A 22,609-nucleotide genomic window follows, 5' to 3' on the forward strand; every position below is an offset into this window, starting at 1 on the left:
TTTGGTAGGATAGACTCGATGTGCGCTGTACAGGCCATGGCTGATGCAGATTGTTGTTTTGACTTCGATCGCGTGAGCATGAAAAACTCGATGTTGAGAGAGGTACCCGGATTCTCCACCAAATATAACCCGTGAGGTTATATAGACAAAGTAAGACAGTAAGAGACGAAGTGGTACTTGGGATGATGTGGTTTATTCGGTTGGCTGTGACGCTCTCTGTCTGATTCCTAGATTCTACTGGGTTTTTATACAGTAAATGAACATTCCAATCTTACAGCTATCTTACAGGTTTCTTGCCTTATTAGGAGTCGTTCAGTAACTATTGAATATTAATAATACAGAATTGAAGGTGTTTGGTCAACTTGTATCTGGGGGCAGGGCTAGGCAAATTAATAGAACAATCGGATTTCCTTATAAGTCTGTGGGCTGAATCACTGTGGCCTTCCGGTGCAGCCCAGCATCCACCCACGCGGACCTTGTGGCTAAACTGGCCATTCCTTAGATGTGTCTCATTACCAGGAAAGTGGTCCTGTTCCTTGAAGGTCAACGTATACAACTTAAACAGTAAATATAAAACATGATATTTTATCATGGTGATAATATCCATTCCGATATTAGGACCCGTAAAACATTAAAAACAGTTAAAAACCAGACAGATAATTTGCGAGCTGTGTCGCCACAAGAGCAGCGCCACTAAAAAAACATTCTCGATGATTATATGGTGATCGCACTGATCTGTTTTATCAGATAGCTCGAGTTTCATTTATTAAAAATGATTTATTTTTTTAAATAAAGTTTTTAATCATAAAAAACTCTCTATCCCTTTAATAAAGAGATAGTAAGAGCCTGGTCTGGTGCCTAGACAGAGAGATATGGGGGTTTTCGCCGTACCCCCCCCCCCCCCCCCCACACACACTTATAATATAACAACTCGGAGAGAGAAGAGATATATTTGGGGAGCTAGAGGGGGAGATATATTTGGGGAAGGGGGATCTATTTGGAGGGGAGGGGGTAATTAAGGAGGGAAAGATAATGGGATTTGGAATAGTGCCTGTCCATCTCCCTACTTGAGATGCCCATCAACCCAGCAGAAGCCTTACCTACAGGATCCAATGCAGGATGGAAGACCTGGAGATGCTTAAATCGCCTCCGCTCTGGAGTGGCTCGCACCAAAAGCACCATGAAGAAGTAGGGCTCTTCCCCAACTGACAAACACCCTGTGTGAGTGCGGTACTGCAGAGGACAGTGCACAACATCTTCATATTTGGATGCCTGGCACTAAATGGTTGGTCGTATTTTGCATTTAAATAAATACAGGTCCTCAAAATCAACATTAGCCCTTAAAGGGAAGCGGATTTCCCCCCCCCCCCCTCAACTTTTTCCGCGATGCCCTTGAAAAATTATTTATTTCGGAGCCAGAGCTGTCCTGACCTTTTAGCCTCGAATCTTGCACATCTTTTGATATCAAAAACATAAAATTCAGACCACAGGTTGCCGCGGAGCGAATTGTTTTTCGGCGCTACCCACCGTCAAAACCGAATTTCTCCATATACGTAGTGTTCACATTTGAATTACCATACGTGTTCATGAATAATTAATTAGCCATAATTCCCAAACCCCTTGACCTATAGTCATGAAATTTCTTGGGTATACTTATGTTCAGTTGTTCTATGCATGTACCGAGTTTTATAATTTTTCGTCACTCGATGGCCGAGGTCATGGGGGGGGGCAGAATCCGTGTCAGATGGTCAAAATAACCCGGACCATTTCGGGTAAAAGTGACATTTTCCCATGTTTTCTTTAGCAAAACCCATAAATACATTAATAATAACATTTATTATAATGACGAAACTCTCAACCAAATACAATATGTACTCACTTGCCTCAACAATTTTTGCAAACCCTTCCGGAAGGCAAATTTTAGGTAAAAATGACCCATGAACTTTGACCTCAGGTCAAGGTCACTAAAGGTCAATGGAAACTAGAACGGCGAAGCCGCCATGGCTCGCTGGTAAATGCGAATCAAACTATTTGGTTGAATACAAACTCATGTTGGGGAACCTTGATACAAGCAAATTGCAAATGAGGCTGATATATTATGCAAGGAAATCATAATAAGCAACTAAGTGTGAGCTTTGCCATAATTTATATGAACAGAAAATACAGAAAGGTTGGTTAATGCATCAGTAGCCTATGTATGTAAAAAAAATAAAGGGCACTAGTTTTGGCATGTATTTTTGTTACTTGTTCCAATTATGCATCACGCTACAATCATCATGTATTTGATAATCAACATACCGTACCAGTGATCTCCTCTTACTTATGAGCATCATCCAGCATTCACTCTCTATTATGTTACTCTTTTCCAGCCTGACAGCTGATCCCAAAATGTGAATGCAAGTGTGACGTCATGACAACGTCATCAGCTATCAGATTAAAAGCATTTCAACATCATTTCAATTACAACTGAACAAAATTAACAATGCACCTCATTATTTAGTACACATCCATTTTAGTTTGCACAAAACTGGTCTAAATACAAACTGTTCATGCAAACCATCCAACTGTTGTGACGTTATCAAATCTGAAGATATAGGCCTATGTATAATGAAACAATTTTGTGCCAGATAAGCTTGTGTTTGAAATCGAAACAAACATGAATCTCTTAATTTATTTATTTGCAAAAAGTATAATAAAAGATGACAAATTATTACTCTTTTCTGTAAAAAGAACAACTAGTCAATGACATGGTCAATGTAAAAAGAACAAATAGTCAATGACATGGTCAATGTAATAAACAAATTATTCCTTTTGCACTTCAGCTGAATTTTAATGAATTAAATATTCAATGTAATGTACACAAAAGAGATTTAACTTTTCAATGATTTAGAAGTACATATTATTGAAAAGTAAATATATGTGATTACCAAGGATAAAAGTGCAATTTAGGCCCCCCCCAAAAAAAAATTCGGTTTCTGGTCAGACCAAAGTTCCGGAATTGACGCGGCCAACCGGCTTTCTTTTTTTTTTTCCTTTTTTTTTTTTTTTCTTCAGCTTGGATTGTACAGACAAGGTGGGTACTATTTTGCTTTTTTTGGTGTCCTCATGTATATTGGTGGCCTCCATAATTTGCCTTGGTGCTTTCGATCATTTGCCTTGGTGCAATTTCCCATTCCTTGGTGCTCTTTGGTAAAAAAATTGAGGAGGTGCGGAAATAGAGGGCGCTGTTGGAGCTACCGCGGAACATTTTGGAAAAAAAAAAGATCGACACGCATGCTTAAAATCGACGCGCGCGCTGACAAGAGACCGACTTATTTTTTTTTGGCCTTAGGAAAGTAATAATGATCCATTACTTTACCTCATAAATGGTCATCTAATCTCTAATGGCTATCCACGTTGGCTTGTGATCAGAATAGCAGCTTTCTAGTGTCCCTGCATGAAGCTTATCTGTATCCAGGTTTGTGAAGATGAGGTCAAGTGTAGAACCATAATCTGTTGTTGGTTTGTGGATGAGTTGATGCAGGCCATACTTGGTTGATATCAAAGTAATAAGTCTTGCAGTGTCATTGTTTCCAGTACTGACATCAATATTAAAGTCTCCTCCTAATACTAGTTTGTTGTAGAGAAAATTTTCCAAAACGTCCTGTAATGTGCTTAAAAGCTTCTCGACGAGTACCCGCGGAGGGCGATAAATACTAATGATGCTGATGTCTTGGTCAATAGCTCCTATATTCCTGAGGATCACCACTTCTATTCCATACATCATTAAAGCTGTCGTGTGGAGCCTTTCGATATTAACATCGTTTCGAACATATGTTATTGTTCCGCCATGTGGACGATGACTTCCATCCAGTTGTTGAGAGCAAATGTTTCCTTGAACAGTAATTGCAAAGTTTTCCAGTTTATAGTGATCTTTACTATCTGTGGACTTCTCCCATGACTCTTGAAAAATGAGAACATCAGAACTTAGTAGGTTCTGATTTGATCGGACATCATCAATGTGCTTATGCAATGATCTTGTGTTGTGAAATACAATTTTGAATCTGTCTGCAAGCCGGTCCAGTAGCTGATAACTCCAGGTGAACTCTATCTTTCGTAAGCGGTCCATTTCTTCCTTCACAGCTTGAGATACGACAATCTTGCTTGGATCAAAGTCACTTAAATACAGTCCTGACAAGCTTGTTACTCTGCTGAGGGCTACATACATCAAGTGAGCCTGATTGAAGCCTTTGAAAGACAAAACAGCTTGATCCAGAGTGGTTCCTTGAGATTTGTGAACTGTCATAGCAGATGCTGGATGCAGGGGGAATTTACGCCGTAGAACTTCAATTTGTTTGTAATGGCCCACTCGGAACTGTTTATGAATCTGGAAAACTGGAGTCCAAGAAGCATCAATCTGGTCATGATAAAAATGTACATTGGATGCACGAATTTGTCTCCCAACCTCACGAAGGTCTTGATCAAACAAAACCCATATTATACAAGGTGCAACTGAGGATCCCTGCTGAGGTGATTCAATGTATTTAACAACACCAGTGGCTCCATTGGTCAAACCGTCCCCTGTGTCAACATTATGTACCAACATATATCTGCCATCAATTTTTACATGAAGGTCATACATCAAATTCTGCGTCTGCTGAGTGGTCATTTGTAAAACCTTAGCTAGTACAGTTTTCTTCAAACCACTTGTAACATCACCCAAAACACAGTCAGTTGCAAATATGTGCCGTCCAGCTGTTGAGAGCGCACCAAGGGTTATCTCATTATGATGGTTAACAAGATCATGCTTGGTAAACAAATGGAGAACATTCGTAGGACTTCTCACTGATTCTGAAACAATTCGACACTTAACAATAGTGATGTCATCATTCGTCTGCTTTCCCTCTCGAATTCTGTTGAGAGCATTGGCAAATGGCTGGTCTTCGCTTTGTCTCATGATCTGAGTAAGCTCAAACATTGTCACCAGACTTTCCCACAGCACTGGGGCTAAGGATGCGTATGGAGTGGCTCCATGTTGAAATATCCACCTGTCTTTAACTGGACGAAGTTGAAAAAGATCTCCAACTAGCAACAGATTTATTCCACCAAAAGGTATGTTGTTTCCCATGACATCCTGCAGCCTCTGATTAATGAAATTAAACATGTTGGCACCAACCACAGATATCTCATCGATAATTACCAGTTTGATATGTCTCAGTTTTGACCTCAATGTATTCAGCCTACTTTGATCAAGTTGCCTGTATTCTAACTTTTGATTTGCTGGAACAAGAAATGTAGAATGTAGGGTACTGCCTTGAATGTTAAAAGCTGCTTTTCCTGTAGGTGCTGTCAGCAGAACTTTAGTGTCTTCTGGATTTTCTCCGGGTATTGAATCGTAGAACTTTAGTAATGTGTGATATATGGCCAATAAACAACGACTTTTGCCAACACCAGCTCCCCCAGAGAGAAACAAGCAGAATGGTTTGTCTCCTGTCTTCATCAGATGAAGTATGTGGTACATAAATGCTTGTTGATCTGTATTTAAAGAGATCATCAGCTGTTTGTATTCATCTTTAGAAATCCTGTGTGGAATAAGATCTTGTTGTGTTTGCTGCTGGCCAGGACAGCCCAACACTTCCCCAAAGTCAGAATATCCATGTGTTGCAGAGTCTGGATGTAATACAGCCATCCTGCCGGCACTATCGCCATGATTTTCATCTTCGTCAACTTCTGTGTGACGCGTAAGTGGTACCATCTCATCCCAAGCTTTCTCCAATTGCTCTTCTGTCTTTATTTCTTCAAGAGCTCTGTCAATTTCTTGTGCACTGTGCTCAAACATGGAAGCTGTCAAGTTTACTTGATCTTTTAAAGTGTTGTATCTGTCCTCATACAATGAATAATTCATCAAAATATCGGTGCTTTCATGTCTCCAGGGTATGTACAACATCAGTTTTTCTCTGAAGTAGTTTTCTGGATCGGCATCTTTAGAATATCTCACACATCTGATGATTTTAGGAAATTGCCGTCTGTAAAGAAAACTTCCATCACTTAACTGGTATTCCAGAACACCTTCTTCTTGTCTGAATGGATCATCAACAAAATCTTCCTCATATGTTTGTTCTGGCACTTCTTTCTTTGACTTCATTTTCTTCAGGACAAAATTCTTTTTTTTCCACTGATAACATGAAGCAAATTCAGCTAGCGACACCTTCTCCATCTCCTTGGGTCGAGATGCATACCTATCAATTAAACCAGTGCAAACAACATCGGTGCAGTCCTCAGGCATTTGGTCCAGAATGGTGACCTTTTTAATGATGACAACACGTTTACATTCAGGAGAAGTATTGAAGAAAACTGTATCCCGACTTGCCCTACTCAAAGGAAGTTGAAGAAGTAGATAAACAGCTTCTTGAGCAGATATCTCACAGTGGTTCAGAAATTTATTTGCCATGAACTTGATTTGTTGCTTGACACCATAGTTGCCTCGTTTTGCGTCTTCACATGCTTGGTTGAGAAGGAGACTCATACCTCTTTGGCTTTTCAGCATATAGGAAGTAATGTAGACAACACAGCCGTAAGCATCTAATATGTACTGCAAATCTGTGTTTGCTTGCCAAATTCGGGCACATGCGTCATTACGCATATTCGTACGAATTTCCATTGGAGTTCGTTTCAGAAAAACTTGTGTCTTCTTCAGCGAAGAACGTACTGCCCAAACATATTCATCCTGTGATAGTTTTAACTGTGATAACAGTTCTTCGAAAGAAATATTTTCACCATATTTCATTAAGTGTAACTGTTGCTTTATTTTGTCGAAATTTTGCTGGTGTTTTGCTTTTGCTTCAGGTGGCACATCATCAGGCAGGGGCTCAAGAATTGATGTAGCAGACATTGGAGGAATTGGAAATCCAAATCGACATACAAGTTTGCCACCTTTTTTACAGGTCTTTGTGTGTTTGTGTTCATGTAACTTGGATATCCCAATAACTCAGCATCTTCAGTGTGTCTTTTACAGGTGATGTATTTATCTATGAAGTCGATGACAACATCATCAGCATCCCTTCCATGCTGGGGAGCACCTTTGATCCAAAATAAGCAATGTATGTGTGGGGAGCCACGCTGCTGAAATTCTACCCTGTAGAAAAAGTCATCAATTTGTCCAATCGGAGAAAGAGTGGATTTAAGTACACCATGAAAGAACACCTGAACTCTGTGATCAAAATGCCTAGCACTTAATACTGGATCACTCTGAATTAATTCAGACTTTTGCTGCCAAGTCAAATTCAAGATATCTTGATCAGAGAGAATTTTTCCATTGACACTGAGACTTAAGTTCTTCAGAAGGTCTGTCCATTTCGTTTCTGCAGCAGAGAACGATCCAAAAAATGTTGGTATGCCCAACTGGCGGATCATGGCAAAGATGTCTTTTTGGCGAGCCTGCCAATATGGTGGAGATGAGCGGAGTGTCTTCAAAACACGATAGCCCTGGTCGACATGAATTAAATCATCAAGTGCTCCTGGTTGTCTAAGATATCCAGCTGTATATGTATCACTGACATTTGTTGTTTTACGCAGAGCAGTCATTGCCAGATCTCTGATCTGTAAAGTTTGAAGTTTCTTCAGTTTAAAAAACAAATTGGGAACTGACATAGCAAACCGTCGGTCAGCACTGCGTAGTTCAGCTTTACAAATTGAGCTATATGTAAGTGGAGTTGTGCGTTGTGCATTATCCAGCCTACGTTTACCACAGAAGAGGGTGGGAAATGACTTCTCCTCACAATCTTTATCCAAGAAAATATTGATGGGATGATTACCTTCTCCTGGTGCTATTTTCAATGCATGTTGTCCATCACTTGTGAAGTCATTGGGGTAAAGCATTGTGTCCCTATTACCCCCTGAAAATTGCTCTGCAGTGGAAATTTCAGTCCAGTCGTCAGACTCTTTATTTCGATTCTCACCACTGATATCATCGTCATCATCCAAACTGGCCTCAATGTTGCCAACCTGTGTATCTACGTTCATATCCAGGTCATCATGTTTCGCTATGAAGTTAACTGTTGTTGTGTCATTCCACTCTTGATTCTTCCAGGCCATATCTAACTGTATATTTTCATCTTGGTAAATCGGACTGTTCTTCACAAGCCATTCAGCAGCATCAAATATTTTCTTTGGTCGCACAGTTTCATAGTGATATGGAGTTTTATATTTCAATCTTCTCATTAATTTCAACTGGATTGTCTCCGTGTCTTGAAATGAGCGAGGGAGTGCAGCTACAGTTTTACACACATCAACAGGTACATTAACAACATTCCCCCTGATGCCAAATTGGTGGTCTCTCCCTAATTCTCTTATCTGCATAAATGGAATACGGGGTGATATGCATCTTTCCTCTAATGTAGTCAAGTTCTTCAGTGGAGCAGGAACATCTTCAAAACAAAGACCATTGGCAACTGCCATGGGTGGAAGTTTATGCAGCAACATATGAGAATGACATGTTTTGCAGATCCACTCAACTCCAGCTTGGCTGACTATTCCACGGAGGCATGAATTGAGGAGAGTGGCTTGAATGTTTTTGGATTCCAATGACATCTTTGAAGCAACGTTGACACTGTGTCGATAAAATAAACCATTACAACATGTGCAAACATAATTTGGCCCTTCTTTGGTGTCAAAGAAAAACTTTATTTTAACTTCCGTCACAGAGAGCTGTCTTTCCTTTTGTTGTTGCCTTCTTGCTTTGTCAAGTTGCCTTTCACGTTGGAAGTAGCTTGTGTTCATTCGCTGGTTTCTTTTCCGGATTCTTTCATGATCCTTAGCTGACTTATTAGGTTTGCATTTATTTCGTTTACTCCGTACAAGTTCCAAGTCTTTTACTCTTTGTTTACTTCTGTATTCTGGGTTACTTCTTCTTCTATGTAAACTTGTCAATTCTTTTACTCTTTCTTTACTTCTGTAGCCTGGGCTACTTCTTCTTCGACGTACACTCTTCAATTTTTTTACTCTTTGTTTACTTCTGTATTCTGGGTTACTTCTTCTTCTATGCAAACTTTCAAATTCTCTTTCTTTTTCTTTACTTCTGTAATCTGGGTTACTTCTTCTTCTTAGTATACTTTCTAAATCTTTTTCTTTTTCTTTACTTCTGTAGTCTGGGTTACTTTTTCTTCTTTGTATACTTTCTAATTCTTTTTCTTTTTCTTTACTTCTGTAATCTGGCTTACTTCTTCTTCTTTGAATACTTTCTAATTCTTTTTCTTTTTCTTTACTTCTGTAGTCTGGGTTACTTCTTCTTCTTTGTATACTTTCTAATTCTTTTTCTTTTTCTTTACTTCTGTAGTCTGGGTTACTTCTTCTTCTTTGAATACTTTCTAATTCTTTTTCTTTTTCTTTACTTCTGTAGTCTGGGTTACTTCTTCTTCGATGTACACTTTCTAATTCTTTTTCTTTTTCTTTACTTCTGTAGTCTGGGTTACTTCTTCTTCTTTGAATACTTTCTAATTCTTTTTCTTTTTCTTTACTTCTGTAGTCTGGGTTACTTCTTCTTCGATGTACACTTTCTAACTCTTTTGCCTTCTCTCCGTCTCTGATCTCTGAAACATCTCTTCTTTTCTTTTTGCAATTGCTTTCCCACACAGCTTCCTTTTTCCTAAATTCTGGGTCTTTTCGTCTCAGTTGCTTCCTAAGGCGATCTTTTTCTCTTTTAAGTTCCATCTTGCTTTTTTCCATTTGTACTGTTTGACTCGATTCACTGGGTAGGCGATCTTGATTTGTCGACTGTTTTTCCGTTGTTTTGAGAGTTTCCGTTGTTGTGGGAGTTTGACTGAAGCGATGTTTAGCTATCTGTGTTGATGATTGGCACTTGACACTGACCTGTTTTTTCTTAGAAGCAAATTGTTGCTGCTGGTTGAATTCCCGTACAAGCCAAGTAAATTCTGTTGTGTTGTTTTCAGTGCGCATCTCCATGAGAGATGTTTCACCAGACTGATGAACGCTCAATACTGCCTCATAATGGTTACCATTCTTGTGATGAATATAGAACGATCGGTCACTAACTTGAGCATTTCTATCCAGCATCTTTCCTGTAAATTTATGCCATCTGGGATTTGCAGTGTTGTTGTTTCCAGCTGAGTAAATATAAATATCCGTCCCCAAAAGATGAGCAGCAGTAAATATCTCCACATCAGTGGCCCATGAACCGTCCTGTGACATATTACTCCGAGCTAAATAAACCGGTAGAGACGTCCTTTCATCAAAGCAAAACTTCTCCACAGGCATCCTGATAACATTCATGTGGGACACAACCAAACTTCGCAATTCACCATGAAATCTTTCACTTCCTGTAACTAAATAACTGAGAGTCCTAAAGAAACAGTTTCCATCGCCAATAATAGGTGCAATCGATGCCGGTTTCCCTGCTGAGTGAGCCAAGTTACACTCGGGTAAAATACTGACAAGTGGCAATGACAATTGTTGACAAAGTCGCATCTGCAAACCTACATCTATTCTATGAAATGCAAAGCTCCGTTGACTTCTGCCTTGAAAACTAACACTTTCTAATTGTGTTTGACTGTCATGATTTATGGTGTGTTTTGCCAGTGGAGATGACACATGTTTGGTACCGGTAGTTATTTGCTGCGATAGTTGAGACTGGTCATCAGGGTGGGTACTTATTTGCTGCGATAGTTGAGACTGGTCATCAGGGTGGGTACTTATTTGCTGCGATAGTTGCGACTGGTCATCAGGGTGGGTAGACTGTGAGGAAAAGGAATCCACAGCAGTAGTCGGTAGTTTTCTTGGATTAGAGCCTTGACTCTTCACAGCTGCTGCATATGACACATGTGGTGTCTTTGATGAAGTATGGGGATTGCATTTGTGATGTTGAAGTCTCTGATATGACGAATAAATTCTGTTGCAGTCACTGCACCACGTACACTTGTGATTCTGCAGGGTCTTGGCACCCTTGTATGTCTTGTGGCATGAGTGGCATTCCATTGTGTTTGATGAAGATGAAGAGAATTATCTGTCAAAAGAAAGTAGAATATAATAACTTGAAACTGCAGCAAAAGCTCTTCTGGTTGACCTGTGTGCCATTCAAAGATTGAGTGGTGACAGCTCAAAAACACCATTTTGATAGGCAACGAAAAGATCACCTTCTTCAAATACAGATGAATCATTTATCTTTTCCCTGTGACTCAGCTTCCACTTTTGCCAAAGCTTTTAATAAGGAGTCATCATCTTCATCATCGGTACTGAAGGAGGACTGAGAAATTCCTGACACATTTTCATGTGTCTTTGCTGAAGAATTTGATGATGAGTAGGAACAGATTTGCTTCGATGAGCAGGAACTACCAGGGGATACATTGGCAACCTTTAATTCAGGATTTTTTGTATTTGGTGTAGAGGTTAGATTTGTTTGTCTAGATCTTAGGTACTTCACTGAACTGTTCAGGGAACAAATCTTTTTAGCCATGTTTCCATCATAATCCTGTATTTGTCTTTTTAAGGTTTTGACATCAAATTCTATTCTATTCATGGTCTTTTGAAGATCACTTGTAACTATTTCTTTGGCTTCTTTCATATTTTTTGCATGGTCTACCTTATAGAGGCAGGCCAAAACGAAAGCGTCCACCGTAGTTTTGATGTTGTCCAGATCTTTGATGATTTCTCCTGCCATGTGATTCTTTGTCGGAAGCTCTGCAACAGTAAGATTAACATTAAAAAGAATTTTGAAAATGTCTTGCATTTCATTAGATCCAATGAATCCGTAAAAATTATTTGAATTTACTAACTAGGCCTTCATGCATATTTCAAGTATTAGTTAGACTACATGTAACCCTGTATGCTAGAACTCACCAGTCTCCTTCTAATAATGGCTGAATATTATCATGTTTTGCTGTATTGATTAGTTTTACATCATTTGGGGAATTTGAGGCCTTCTGTGATACTAACACAACTGCAAAACTACTGACGTTGTAAAGTTACTTTTTGGTTAGGAAATACTACAGTCCGAAAGCCCAGTGTGGTTTAATTAGAACATCTAGCATAAAAGGTTTGATGGTGGTAGCTAGCAGCTGGGGGTGTCAGACCTTCAGAACTGTGTCACATCCCTTGCATTTTGCATTACCCAAACTCCCCCCGAATCAACTTGTAATTGGAATATCGCACACGAGCACTGTCCAATGCCAAAAGACATTATTTAATTAGTTGATTCATGATTAATAATTTAAGAATGAAAAATCCCCTGCATTCCATGCTTATAAATGGCCCAATTAACGTTACTTTTTTGCCATTAATTAGAATTTTTAGCACAAGAGTGAAACCGTCACTTAAAGCTAATCAACAAAATTATAATGCAACAGCCACAACTTGTGTGTGTGTGTTTAACTGGATTGTTGAGCAGAAACACATTGAACAGAAAGGGCTAAAATATAGGAAACTTGAATTTTTGTTTTCACGAAGAGACACATTCTAATTAGTGGGTTCACGTACAAATTCAGCTCTCATAGAATCATGTGAAAGTTCCTTACTGCCCAAAGTTGTTGCAAAGTAGTATTTTTTTGCAGTTTTAAAACAGGAGAAACTTCTTTTGTGATAAACGCTTTATCTTCAAAATTCACATATCGTCACCGTTTTCATGAAGAGCAACATAAAAATGATGTGGATTTTGAAAAAAAAAATGTTTTCGAGATAATCGCAAAAGAAGTTTCTCATATTTTAAAACTGCATAAAATACCACTTTGCGACAACTATGGGCAGCAAGGAAACCATCACATGATTCTATGAGAGCTGAATTTTTACATGAACCCAGTAATAAGACTTAATACAGCAGTTAAATGGTGACAATTAATTAGTAAAGATATGTGGCTGTTCCTGAAAACGAAAATTCAGGTTTCCCACATTTTGGCCTTTTCTGTTCAACATGTATTTCGAGAGACGCTAAAAATGTAACAAAGATTTGTGGCTCTTCGTGAAAATGGAAATCTCAGTTGACCTACTTTTGCGTATTTCCGTGCAATAGGTTTTGTACACATTCAAGGGGCCAAAATGTATGTGGCTCTTCATGAAAATGCAAATGCAAATTTATCAAGATTTCTGCCCCTTGCAACATTAATGTAACTTGGAAATTAATGATGTTTTGCTTACAGAAATATGTCCAAAAAAATAAGTACATATGTACATTGTTTTAAAGCAAAATATTGAAGAAAAAAATCGAAATCGAAAAATTATAATTTTTGACAGACATAATGTGGCTCTTCGTGAAAACGGTACATGTACATGTAGGGTAGACCAGTTACTTAAATTTTAAACACTTTATAAATTATAAGGAAGACCAACTTCCATCTTCAAACATTTCCTTGCATGGACCAAACCATGTATTTACATGTAATGTAGACCAGGAGTGTATTGTATCATCATGCTATGCAAGGAAACATGATAGAGGCGTCGACACACACAAAATAAAGACTTTTTGGTTTTTTGGTCATATTTAAACATACTTGTATATGAACAACTTTACAGTGCTTTCAGGACAAGTTCAAGATTTTTGCTATCTTACCTTATAGAATGCAGAAGCTGAAGAGAAGACAAAGTGTAGAGCACAAAAGCTGGACAACGCTGGTGCATGTAATGTGCATGTATTGTATTGTACATGTAGGCCTACATGTACATGTACAGTGTACTTATAGTAGATCTGTGCAGTTTCACCACAATCAGGAATGCATTATTCTCTAATTACCCCATGTTACTAAATGCAGGTATGCAGACCCCTGTTCACTTAACAGTTTAATGATAATATTCAAAGGGATATATTTCTTTATAAAAGACGACTGCAAAGGAGATTATCGACATGTGCAGACTGTGTTCAAAGAATGTCAAAAATTGGCAAGACAATATCAGGCAAACTTTTCTCAACTCTTTGGTCAGTAAAATCCCTGACAGTGAAGGGTCCTGAGTCTTTAAACTGGACTGTCACAGATCATTAAGTAGTAAAAAATAAATACAAATAGCTCAATAATCCCTTCATTTACTATAACAGGCAAAAGAACAGGCAGGAGGCATTAAGGGATTAGGCTAAGGGATTAGGCTAAGGGATTAGGCATAATAGGAGTGTGGAATGCCCAGGGGATGTGGACCCAGTGAAAAATAACTGTTTGTAGATCTGCAGAAATACATTAGTACACCTGTGTGTAAATTTAAAAGATCAATGAATGGTGCATATGTGAAGTTCCTCATACATTAAACCCAAAATTAACCCCATCCCATCTCTACCACATGTGGCATGATATGTGGCAGAGGGACCCCCCCCCCCTTGTGTTTGGTCATGGTGATACCGGAATCGCAGGAATTCTTTTGAGGTATCTGGGGATGTGTTAGGTACCGATAACAATAGTCTCTGGGCTGTATAGGGTATAGGGAGATGGGGGGGGGGGAGAGAGAGCGCCTTACTGTCTCACATCGTGCCAGGTATAATCACAGCCTGAGCCCAATTCCATCATCCCCCACCCCATCATCCCACCACATATCTCCAACCAATTATTATTCCATCCAATTTCCACATCCCACTAACCCATCATCGCATCACATCACCCCACCTTACCATCCCACTCCATCCTGCCCATCCCCCACATCCTACCTCACCTCACCCCACCAAACTCCAGCCATCCTTCCCCCAATTCCATCATACCCCCATTCCACAAGATGTAGGGACAAATGGGGTGACAGTACCGGTATGGTTGTGGGGCAGTCAGTATCTAATAAATGTACTTTATATGGAACATATATTCACATGAATGGTATTCGTTTTGATACAAAAGAACCACCCATGCATGAATGACCCTTTTCCCTTCGATATGTAACCAAAGCAAAATCAATTTTAATAGAGGTTTGGTAAAGTTAAGAATGGATGGTACAGTGGTAAAACATGTACAATCAAATGTACATGTGCATCCCAATGTAAAGTTATGTTCTTGTAATTACATTTCCATATCCATGCAAAGTGATGTACAATAACAAAAACTTTAACATTTTTGAATTAACTTTCCTTACTAAAATCATAAAGTTAACTACAAGGAGTGAACTCCAATTTGAGGTTGTCAAGCTGAATTATGATAAGTTCTAAATTTAACTATCAAGGAGCAAAAAAACTTTAACACTTTAATCTGAATGCGGACGGCCGGACGGCCGGACGGACGGACGGACGGACGGACGGACGGACGGGCGCCCGGACAGACGGACGGAAATTGGTATTACATAGGCTCGCATCTGCTTCGCAGCTCGCCAAAAATGGCAACATCAATTTTCTTGTTCTCAGGACTCATGAGATTACATTTATAATGGTTGCCATAAATTAACATGAAATTTCCACGGGAACCCAAATCTGTACATTGCCCCCCCCCCCCCCCACTACGTGAGGAATGTGAACGTTCAACCAATGAAAGTCTAAAGGGCACCGGATTTCATGGGAGTCAAAATTTCATGTAACACTGGGAAAGTACGAAAGCCCATTAGCGCCACTGCAAGTATATGTTAGTAATTCGTTATTACGGATTATTAATTCGTTATTACGGATTATTTATTCGTTATTACGGATTATTTAATTCGTCATTACGGATTATTAATTCGTTATTACGGATTATTAATTCGTTATATCGGATTATTAATTCGTTATTACGGATTATTTAATTCGTTATTACGGATTATTAATCCGTTATAATTACGGATTATTTAATTCGTTATTACGGATTATTAATTGGTTATTACGGAATATTTAATTCGTTATTACGGATTATTAATTCGTTATTACGAAATAAATCTGGTACTCACATGCGGAGAGCTTGTGATCAGAATGCACTGAGAGCTGGATAGGGTTTAATCAAAATGCACAATTTTGGGAACAAATCCCCAGATTGTCTTAAAGCATATCATCGACCCTGATCACAGAATGACCGGTCTTAAGTTTCGCTAGATCAGACAAAGGCCCATTGGCGGCATGCAGCAAATTTTACATTTAATCAAATTTGAGAACAAGATCAAATCAAGTATCATTAGCTTGGAACTTGTTGATTATGGAAAAAAAATTAAGAGTGATTTTAGATCAGACTAATAAACTTAAAAGCGGCGCAAAAATCGCAGAGGGGGGTGGCCTTTACGCCCACCCTTTTTTTTTTGCTAATACCCTTGCGACACAACGGTAGAGGAGAAAATAAAACCAGCTTGTATTGGTGCCTTGGCACTTGTGAAATATGAAAATATGACTAAAAAGTGATTTTAGGTCAGAATAATTAACTTAAGAGCGGCGTGAAATACGGAGGGGGAGGGAGCGCAACCCCCTCCATTTTCAGTTTTTCCTTATATCGTCGCAATGCACTTTTTAAATCCCGCCAGGTTTCTCTGACAGTTGTTCAAATGTCCTGTGGTTATTTTGACACCAAGTTTACGTAAATAGGGCATACCTTCGTCGCAAAATGTCCATTTACCAAAACAGGTCGATTTAAATGTGAACTTTTTTCACCACATTGACCATGTTTAATTTACATGTGCATGAGAGTGCGCATGAGATCGAAAGTGCCGACTTTTTAATGACCACGACAACAAATCATTTTAACAGGTTAAATTGAAAGTCCACACGTGTACTACAAATATTTGGGTTTCCATTCAAATAATTTCAGATGTGGGAGGAGCATATCAGACCTCTGGTACCCTGGGATGGGTCCATTAACTTTGTATACAAACTTATTACTATTTATCATTTATATTCTTCAAAATGCCAGCTTTTCGTGAACAAAGTCACAGTAGTGCAAAGGAAGGATTTTGCAACTATTATTCTACACTCATGTTGGCAGCAGCAACAATGATACGACTGCAAAGAAGGCTTTGGATATGGGCGTCGCGAGGAGGGGGGAGGCAAGGGGGACGCTTGCCCCCCCCCCCCCAAGGAAAACAAAGACAAAAAAAAGGGAAAGAAAACGAGGCACGATGTAATATTGCTGTAAATTTAATATGTTCGGGGGGTGTCCCTGTCCCCTCTAAAAAAATGTATAGAGAATATGTTGAGAAATATGTTTTGCCCCCCCCCCTCTTGAATTTTTTTTTAATCCGTAATAACGAATTAAACATCCATAATAACGAATTAATAATCCGTTATAACGAATTAAATAATCCGTAATAACGAATTAAATAATCCGTAATAACGAATTAAATAATCCGTAATAACGAATTAATAATCCGTAATAACGAATTCAATAATCCGTAATAACGAATTAATAATCCGTAATAACGAATTCAATAATCCGTAATAACGAATCAATAATCCGTAATAACGAATTAAACATCCGTAATAACGAATTAATAATCCGTTATAACGAATTAAATAATCCGTAATAACGAATTCAATAATCCGTAATAACGAATCAATAATCCGTAACAACGAAATAAATAATCCGTAATAACGAATTAATAATCCGTAATAACGAATTAAATAATCCTTAATAACGAATTAATAATCCGTAATAACGAATTAACAATCCGTAGTAACATATACTTGCAGTGGCGCAAATGGGCTTTCGTAGAAAGTGTTTAAGACCAGCTAGCCATGTCTTTATCATCTGTTTAAGACCGGCCAAGTGACGGGCTCTCGACCAATAGGAATGCGTAAACTGTCTTAGGTATTTATGAATATATAGTAAAAAGACTAGATCGGCAGCGTACGAAAGCCCATTAGCGCCACTATATATGTTACAGATTATTTAATTCGTTATTACGGATTATTAATTCGTTATTACGGATTACTAATTCGTTATTACGGATTATTAATTCGTTATTACGGATTATTTAATTCGTTATTACGGATTATTAATTCGTCATTACGGATTATTTAATTCGTTATTGCAAATTATGAATTCGTTATTACGGATTACTAATTCGTTATTACGGATTATTAATTCGTTATTACGGATTATTTAATTCGTTATTGCGAATTATGAATTCGTTATTACGGATTACTAATTCGTTATTACGGATTATTAATTCGTTATTACGGATTATTTAATTCGTTTTTACGGATTATTAATTCGTGATTACGGATTATTAATTCGCTATTACGGATTATTTAATTCGTTATTACGGATTATTAATTCGTTATTAGTGATTATTTAATTCGTTAATATGGATTAATTTTGTTTAAGAGGGGGGCAAAGCATATTTCTCAACCGTTTATTCTCTATTTAATTCTTTTTTTAGAGAGGACAGGGACATCCACCCCAACCCATTAAATTTACAGCAATATTACATCGCGTCGTCCATGTCCAAAGCCTTCTATGGAGTCGTATCATCGTTGCAGCTGCCAGCAGAAAAAAAAAGGAAACGGATGTTAAAGGTCCCTCCATTGTCTTTTGGGTCTGAGTGTAGAATAATAATAGTTGCAATATCCTTCCTTTGCACTTCTCGAAAAGCTGGCGTTTTGAAGAATATAGTGATAAGTTTGTATACAAAGTTAATTGACCCATCCCAGGGTACCACAGGTCTGATATGCTCCTCCGATCCCACATCTAAAATTATTTGAATGGAAACCCAAATATCTGTAGTACATGTGTGAAGTTTCAATTCAACCTGTTAAAATTATTTGTTGTCATGGTCATTAAAAAGTCGGCACTCTCGATCTCATACGCACTCTCATGTAAATTAAACATGGTCAATGCGATGGGAAAAGATAACATTTAAGTCGACCTGTTTTGGTAAATGGACATTTGCGACGAGAGTATGCCCTATTTACGTAAACTTGGTATCAAAATAACCACAGGACATCCGAACAACTGTCAGAGAAACTTGGCGGGATTTAAAAAGTGCATTGCGACGAAATAAGGAAAAAATGAACATGGAGGGGTTTGCGCTCCCTCCCCCTCCGTATTTCGCGCCGCTTCTTAAGATAATTATTCTGACCTAAAATCACTCTTTAGTCATATTTTCATATTTCACAAGTGCCAAGGCACCAATGCAAGGTGTTTTTTATTTTCTCCTCTACCGTTGTGTCGCAAGGGTATGAGCGAACAAGAAAATGTGGGGGTAAGGGCCACGCCCCCTGCGATTTTTGCGCCGCTTTTAAGTTAATTAGTCTGATCTAAAATCACTCTTAATTTTTTCCATAATCTACTAGTTCCAAGCTAATGATAGTTGATTTGATCTTGTTCTCAAATTTGATTAAATGTAAAATTTGCTGCATGCCGCCAATGGGCCTTTGTCTGATCTAGCGAAACTTAAGACCGGTAATTCTGTGATCAGGGTCGGTGATACTATGCTTTAAGACAATCTGGGGATCTGTTCCCGAAATTGTGCATTTTGATTAAACCCTATCCAGCTCTCAGTGCATTCTGATCTCGTGCTCTCCGCATGTGAGTACCAGATTTATTTCGTAATAACGAATTAATAATCCGTAATAACGAATTAAATAATCCGTAATAACGAATTAAATAATCCGTAATAACGAATTAAATAATCCGTAATTACGAATTAATAATCCGTTATAACGGATTAATAATCCGTAATAACGAATTAACCATGCCCCATAGGAAAGCGCACAAAGTACCCCGATAGTTGTGTAAAAAAAATATCGCCCCCCGCCCGCGTAATTTTTATTCCTAGGAGGGTTAGGGGCAATGTCATGAATAATTCATGTTTATCCATGAGAACGGACAATGACATCAACAGCATTGTTGTTAGTTACTCAACTAGTTACAATACATTAAAGCATTTTAAAGAACAGTTGTCGTCGAGCTACCACACAGTAGCCTAGTGGATAGCGAGACGAGCTATGGATACAAAGATCCCTGGTTTGAATCCACGTCGTCGCTGCTCATTTTCATCAGCTATTTTTCTTCTCCAAATTTATCACTGAGATAATTTCAAATTAAGGGGAAAATAGAACGAGAACCTAAGTCTTGCATGCAATGATTCAAAGGAAAAACTGAATTATTCATGACATTGCCCCTAACCCTCCTAGGAAAAAAAATACGGAGCTTGGAGCGAATGGGATACTCAGATGAATTCACGCTCTGATTGGTTGGATTTTGCGTGACCTGTGACCTGCGCGTCATCAAGGTCATGACTCTGCAAGTTTGAAACGGCCGTTTAAGACTGCACTGATTCATTACTCTTTAATTCCAGTTTTTTTTTAGAGATGTTTATGTTTTTGCGGGGGGTACGAGCGAATCTGTGAAGCTCATCAGAGTATCCCAGCGTCCTGGAGCTGTTTGCAGGGCGGGGGTGGTACGAGCGAACCCAGGCCATTGATCTCCATGGCAGGCCTAGTGGAGGGCGCCCGCGGCGCGCTGCGCTGATTTTGCGGTGAATTTTCTACGCGGGACAGGTGTCGCATGAATTTAGGTTTTATGAAATACGGACTCATTGGTGGTATTGCGCATGCTCATGCATCGATAATTTTGGAGAGGGACTGGTCACACATGAGAGGGTTTAACCAATAAAAGGGAAAAGAGTCCGATTTTCATAGGAGTCCGATATTCATATGACACCGGCCGCGCGCGGGAAAAGTTTCGCTCGACCCGTACTCTCCAACTTCGTCTCCAGAGTGTCGAGCAGTACGCGCCCACCACTACCTGCTCTCTCACCTTGGTATTGGATCATAAGAGTTTTGTACACGTATGCAAATTTGGAGTAGTCTGGTGCCTGCCTGTGCGTTACATTTGCGTTTGTTTTTGTATGCGGTGTCTGGGGTAAAAACAGAATCATTGATCTCCATATACACAGAATTCGCAACCTCGTCCCCAGTGCTTACTTTATTTCCAACCGCGTTCAGGTAGTGGTGGGCGCGTACTGCTCGACACCCTGGGGACGAGGGCGTGAGTTACGAAAACATGATTTTATTTTAATTAAACTGTTACGATCTTAACGAAACAACATCAAGTATCACATTTCATATTAATATTAACAAACTGGAAAGGAAATGAATATTTTCGAGAAGGCGTGGACGAATGATCGCGAAAACACGTACTGCACGTTGTGAATAACAACACAAAGTACACGATATAAATCCATTTCTAGCCAATTGCGGTATCGAATCAGGATGCAGGAAGGAAGTTTCCTATCCAGGGTTCTATTGGAAACAACGTTGGAAATAAAGTAAGCACTGGGGACGAGGTTGCCTCCCCCCCTTGCTTGCAGGGCGGGGGGTACGAGCGAAGGGCTAGGGAAAAGTGTCTATGTCTGCGCACGCATGCAACTTGCAAGTAAAAATTCGAAATCAGTCATGTCATACGTCGATGTACGTCAGTCATGTCAGTAGGCCTGTGACATGTGTGATAGTGAGATACAAAATGCCAAGAGCTTTCCTAGTAAAAAGACAAATGAACAATGCCGGCGCCTACGAAAAACTTTGGAATGGAACCGAACGAAACGTTACAGGTAAGTCAGTCTAGCCACACACAACAAGGCCGGATTTCTCTCATGTGCCATTCTAATTAAATAGTAGGGCCTAGTACTAGCCCAGGTTGGACGAAGTCTTCATTGCAATACGACAATTTAAGCTCTTTTTATTGTGACTCTTTACGACGTCAAAAGTACCGATGCCACTTTTCCTAGTTACTGACGGATCGGTTCAATCAGTTCCGAATCGATCAAAAACTGATTGAACCGATAAAAAAATCACGCGAGAAAATCAATTTTTCAGCCAGAACCACCCAAATCAAGCACATTTTAGAGTATTATTAATTTTCTAAAAAAGTTCATTCAAGAGAATTCCAGCAGATTTTCAAAAGAGAATTAGGCAACGTAAATAATTTTGAAACTTTTGTCTGCAGCGAGGGCAGCGTGTTTACCGAAAATAAACTGCAATCCCACGCGCACGCGTGCATGCACACGTAGCACGCTGCCCTGGCGGTGTCACATGAAATTCGGACTCGTATGAAAATCAGACTCTTTTTCCCTATATTATTGGTTAAACCCTCTCTCGTAACCGGTCCCTCTCCTAATTATATATATGCAAGAGCATGCGCAATACCACCATTCACCAACGAGTCCGTATTTCATAAAACCTAAATTCATGCTGCACCGGCAGCAAGCGGCAGCAAATGGCATGCGCACGTACGTCTTCACTCTAGTAAACAATGAATTAGGCCTAGCCTAGGTCATTAGTTTCCCTTCAACCAGACCTTTGGACATGTTGGATTAGGATAGGTCAAACGTTATGAACATAATACGCTATGGCCTATTGCTAACTTGATAAAAAGATCAAATTTTCGAGGATTTAGGCTTTAACATGCGCAATGCCCGTTTAATATAGGTATAGGCCTAGCCTACATCAGTACAAACTACGTGTAGTTTTATCAATAAAACTTTCAAAATAGTGTAACTTAATATACTACATGGGCTCAGTGCACAGGTACCTCATCAACGGCCAGAAAAGGAGAGTTTGGGGTGACCTAGATAGACAGGTTCCTGATCCATCCACTGCATATTTCGAATGTATCCAAAGTTATTGGAGGCAAGGATTAGTCTCGGAGACCACCGCAAGTTGAATTCGAACGTATTTGCGCGCCGACGACGCCTGACGCTCACGTCAGGAAGTCGTGCGTACTTCGCATGCGAACCAGTACAGTACCCGCACGCTGTGTGATCGTCCAAGGAG

General features: G+C 39.2%; 1 protein-coding gene across 1 annotated transcript; it reads right to left on the reverse strand.

The window, feature by feature from the left end:
• Positions 1 to 3,323: 3,323 nt before the first annotated feature.
• On the reverse strand, positions 3,324 to 15,156 carry LOC119719625. The gene is made up of 4 exons (XM_038189126.1): positions 13,532 to 15,156; positions 11,573 to 11,670; positions 9,243 to 10,996; positions 3,324 to 9,173 (listed from the first exon to the last, which is right to left on the reverse strand). The coding sequence occupies exons 3-4, from the start codon at positions 10,966 to 10,968 to the stop codon at positions 6,784 to 6,786; spliced, it is 4,116 nt and encodes a 1,371-aa protein (XP_038045054.1). The 5' UTR covers positions 10,969 to 10,996; positions 11,573 to 11,670; positions 13,532 to 15,156; the 3' UTR covers positions 3,324 to 6,783.
• Between the last annotated feature and the right edge of the window lie 7,453 nt (positions 15,157 to 22,609).

This window comes from Patiria miniata, unplaced genomic scaffold, assembly GCF_015706575.1.
Source record: "Patiria miniata isolate m_02_andy unplaced genomic scaffold, ASM1570657v1 HiC_scaffold_8, whole genome shotgun sequence".
Lineage (NCBI taxonomy): Eukaryota > Metazoa > Echinodermata > Asteroidea > Valvatida > Asterinidae > Patiria > Patiria miniata.